The sequence below is a fragment of the Nelumbo lutea genome, chromosome 6 (genome assembly GCF_056320005.1).
Source record: "Nelumbo lutea isolate HS-2025 chromosome 6, American lotus-T2T, whole genome shotgun sequence".
NCBI lineage: Eukaryota > Viridiplantae > Streptophyta > Magnoliopsida > Proteales > Nelumbonaceae > Nelumbo > Nelumbo lutea.
The window spans coordinates 67,823,425-67,827,696 of NC_142689.1; the positions used below are offsets into that span (position 1 = coordinate 67,823,425).

General features: G+C 38.4%; 1 protein-coding gene across 1 annotated transcript; it reads right to left on the minus strand.

Moving 5' to 3' along the window:
- Window positions 1-1,836: 1,836 nt before the first annotated feature.
- On the minus strand, window positions 1,837-3,269 carry LOC148849415 (uncharacterized). The gene is made up of 2 exons (XM_088951988.1): window positions 2,735-3,269; window positions 1,837-2,491 (listed from the first exon to the last, which is right to left on the minus strand). Exons 1-2 carry the CDS (start codon window positions 3,014-3,016, stop codon window positions 2,063-2,065), a joined length of 711 nt encoding a protein of 236 aa, XP_088808114.1. The 5' UTR covers window positions 3,017-3,269; the 3' UTR covers window positions 1,837-2,062.
- Window positions 3,270-4,272: the final 1,003 nt, after the last annotated feature.

The window sequence follows — 4,272 nt, forward strand, 5'->3', positions numbered from 1 at the left end:
AAAATTCAAGTAATTAATATGAAGAAAATTTTCTCATGTGCAACACATGTACTTAATTACTAGTATTGTGCTTTATCAAAAAAAAAAAAAAGTAAGACAAAAATGGGTCAATGATCCGACTTTTTCGAGAAACCCATGATATTAGAATTGAATAACAAATATTTAAGTTTTAATCATATCGTTACTTTTGTTAATTTTTAATTTCTATCTTAACTATAATATACCTAAAATTTAAATAATTAATATAAAGAAAATTTTCTCATATACAACACATATACTTAATTACTAGTCTTGTGCTTTATCAAAAAAATATTAAGACAAAAATGCCATAACCCAAAATAAAAATAACAAATGCAAATTGGAATAACCAAATTGCCTAAACGCTAAACCATTTAAATAGGTAGTGTGTACAGGAGGGTCCTACATATTTTAAGGCATTAAATGTGGGTCTCAGTGGGAGCGTCCTTGGGACCGGGGACCGCAAGATGGGTCGTGACTTATACCTCTCCAGTATCCCCCATTAAAAGATTTTGATGCCGTGGAGCCATGGGAAATTTGGGAATAGAACCACGTAAAAACACACACACACACAAATATCTACATCATACCTCAGCAGATGATTGCTCATTTTTTCCTTGTTTATTTGTTCAGCACCTTTGATCTCTTGGGTAGGCAGTACGTTCTTTTTCCTCTGGAAAGAGTCTTGCATTAGATCCTGGCTGAGACCCATATGGCCTCGCTGATACCAATCAAATGGTTGTCCAAAATAAGGAACCACGTGTCCAGATCGGATCTTTCTGGTTCAGGTGTGGGAATGACAGGTGGCACCGAGCTCAGATCTATAGTCAACCAACCTGTTGCTGGTAACTGGGTACGTAGATGTATACAATTGCTATGAAAAAAAATAAAAATAAAAAACTAAAATATCAATTTTATTGCATACAAGGACCCAATTGTACTGACTTCACATATCTGCTCGATCATCAGCACAAAAAAAAAAAAAAAAAATCTTGTCCCATTTATTTTAAATTCAAAAATTAGGTGCCCTTTTTCCCTTTTCATTTTTTTGGGGTGTTTTGATCGCTAGTTTGTTCATGTTTTATTAGGAGATTACAAGGTTTTGGCATTTTGCCCTTCTTCAATAGTCGATACTCGATAACCTTATCAACTCATCTCCAGCCTGCCTGCCTTCCTTTCAGAAATACTACCACACATTTGTACATGGCTACAGTAATTGACTAATTGTTTACAAGTTATTCACTCATGAGTTGGGGTATGTATCGAGTTTGGGCTGAATCCCATCCGAATAATTTGAACGGATTGATCAGCACATTGATTTGGACCAGAACAGACCTAATGGTCAAAAGTATTAATGAGATTCAATTGGACCTTATCAATTTGTAATGGATTTATACTAGAGGAGTGAACCAATATTCGGTCTATTGACATAAGATAAGAGAGTATGGGTTTGATTGGACCTGATCTAAATCAAAACCAATTTGAATAATTTGGACAGTACGGACATTGGATTGAACATCGTCCATTTATAATGGACCGGATTAGATTCGATCAACATCCGATCCATTAACAACCCTACTGACCGATCATGACTCATGAGTACTCCAGATTGGAAAAGAGAAAGCGGGTCTAAAGTGAATATCTGCCGCTCTGTTTCACCAATGAAACCTTTCAAAAGGTTTAAAACAAAATGCTGTTTGGGGTAGAGAGACTGAGACAAGCACTAATGACGCCTGATGCAAGTGGCAAGCAAAGAATAAAGTTAAAGCTTTGGGATCTAAAAAAAGAAAAAGAAAGGAAAATCAAGACAATAATCAATGCCTTAACAAGAATATTACTTTAAACTCGCCAATAACAAACATTAAAACGAGGGTCCGGTATCCCCTCCACTGCAATATATAAAGAACATCAAAAAACCAACAACAAAAAGCTTACATATATGTATAAGCACATGACACAAACCAAGGACAGAAACAATCAAGACATGAAAAACCAAAAGCAAAACGTGATCATCATCCTGAACACACAACCTCCAGTCTTAAAACTAATGGGTTTCACACTCCTCCTTCTCCTTCTTCTCCTTCTCTTCTCCATTCTTGTGGTAGCCGGGCAACTTCTCTTTGATCTTCTCCAAGATTCCCTTCTTCTCTTTGGTCTCGCTTTCCTGTGCATGTGCTTCCCCGATACAATCGGCAGGAGGGGTGGGTGCACACTCTTCCACCTTCTTGTGCTGCCCTGGTAGCTTCTCTTTGATCTTCTCCAGGAATCCCTTCTTCTCTTCTGCAGGTTTGGCCTCTACCTCTCCATGGGCTATGTCGTCACATCTCTCAATCGGGATGTTTGTGTCTTCTTCGTGCTCGTCTTTCTTCTCTTCTTCCTTGTCGCCCGATATCTTCTCCTTGATCTTCTCCTTCAACCCCTTCTTCTTCTTTTTCTTCTCTCCTCCCTCCCCTTCTTCTTCCTCGTCGCTAGACTGTAATTTTCACACAACCAAGAATGTCAGTTTTGCAAGTAAAATGAAAGAAGGGAAGTAAAATGACCATTTAACTACTAATACTACACGTGGCAACCCCATCCTTCTTCCTGCTTACTTATTTAGAGCTATAACTCTAACCCGGAAGTTCGAATGGACTACTCTGGAATAATTCAGTGTGAACCACGAAAAGAATTAAAGGAGAACTATTTAATTTTTTCCTTAAGAAGTAGATGACATTACCGAGCTAGAAGAACTGCTGTGGGATCGGTGGAGCTTCTCGAGGAGACTGGGCTTCTTCTCTCCCTCCTCTTCTTCTTTCTTATCTTCCTTCTTCTCCTCGCATTCAGAGATGCTCACCTTGTCGAACTCGGTCACGATCACCTCTTCTTGAGGCTTCTCTTCTTCTTTCTTACCAAAGAAGTCGAACATGCCACGCTCCTTGGTCTCAACTACTGAAACATCATGCTCATGGGTGGTGGTGGTGGTCTCGCTCTCATGGCTGTTGTGCTGTTGCTCCGCCATATTGGTCGGCGTTATAAGCTGATCAACGAGAAAATTGGGAAAGAAAAAGAATAGAGAAGAAGAGTGAAGAGAGAGCTTCGATCAACGATGATCAGAATCAGACAGGAAGGCTACTTCAGTTTTGGATGGGTGGCGTTTGCTGGGTTTGGGATGGATGAAGAGGTTAGGGAATTTATAGCAGATTGCTGACGCGGGTCTAACGCGATTAAGGAAATATGTTAAAAGAAATGGAAAGCTAAGCAGCAGAGAGAGTGGATGGTGGTGTGAGGGTGATGGTATTGGCTTGACGGGAACCAATAGAATCACAGCACGTGTCTTCACGTAATGAGAGGAGGGTCCGTGTGGGGCCCTGATCTGTCAGAGTCGTGAAAATGAATCAGGAAAGTCGGTGTGGTCTGTGACTGTTCGCACTAATCAGGAGACGAAACGTGTTAATAGTCGAGGACTGGATACTAATGAGTAATGAAGAGGGAACAAGTGGGCTCGAGATTTGAGACAGGTAGGTTCAAGGTTGCGTAGTACGCCCACCCACATGCCATGGCCCATTGCCCATGGCCGGATGGCCCCGATGTTGTTCCCCATCTTCTTTTTGCAATATCTCGGTTTTCCAAAGATCCTCTTCCTTCGGTGTTAGGTCCATGTTCGAGTTTCAACTTTTAACGAGTGTTTTTAAGGGTGCAACTTGGGTCGGGTTGATCCGAGTCTAACATAATCCAGTCTAACGGGTGAGGTTGATGTTCGAGTTAGGGTTAAGGTTGAAATTTATGAATTTGATTTTACTTTGAGTTGAGTTAGCATTGATCCTTTAGGCAATTTGACTTAATCCGAATCTAACTCTATAATATATATATATTATATGATATCATATATTGATTTATTTAGATGCATGATAGTTGTATAGTCCTACTACATACTATCATTTACTTTTTTTAAGATAATCACTTCACTTAATTCTAATTGAAAATACCAAAACTTTAATAATATTTTTAATATTTTATTCTCTATCTCTTCTTTCTTGTTTGTCACCCATAGCTTATTGCTCATAAAATATCTATCATAAGTCATAACTCATAATAAACTAGAATTTCAAACACTTTTTTTTCTGAATTTTGTACTTAAGACTGAGTTTGGAATGAGTAGAAATGCAAATAGGTAGAGTACAAAACCTTATATTTTATATTATTTTATATGCATTTGCACTGTATATATTTGCATTTATATTCTTTCCAAACTAAGTCTAAATAATCAATAAAAAC

Excerpts from the sequence above, each read along its gene's own strand:
- LOC148849415 (XM_088951988.1), bottom strand. The coding sequence starts at position 3,016 with ATGGCGGAGCAACAGCACAACAGCCATGAGAGCGAGACCACCACCACC. Across the intron at positions 2,492-2,734 it reads ACAGCAGTTCTTCTAGCTCG|TCTAGCGACGAGGAAGAAGA; the intron begins GTAATGTCATCT and ends TGAAAATTACAG.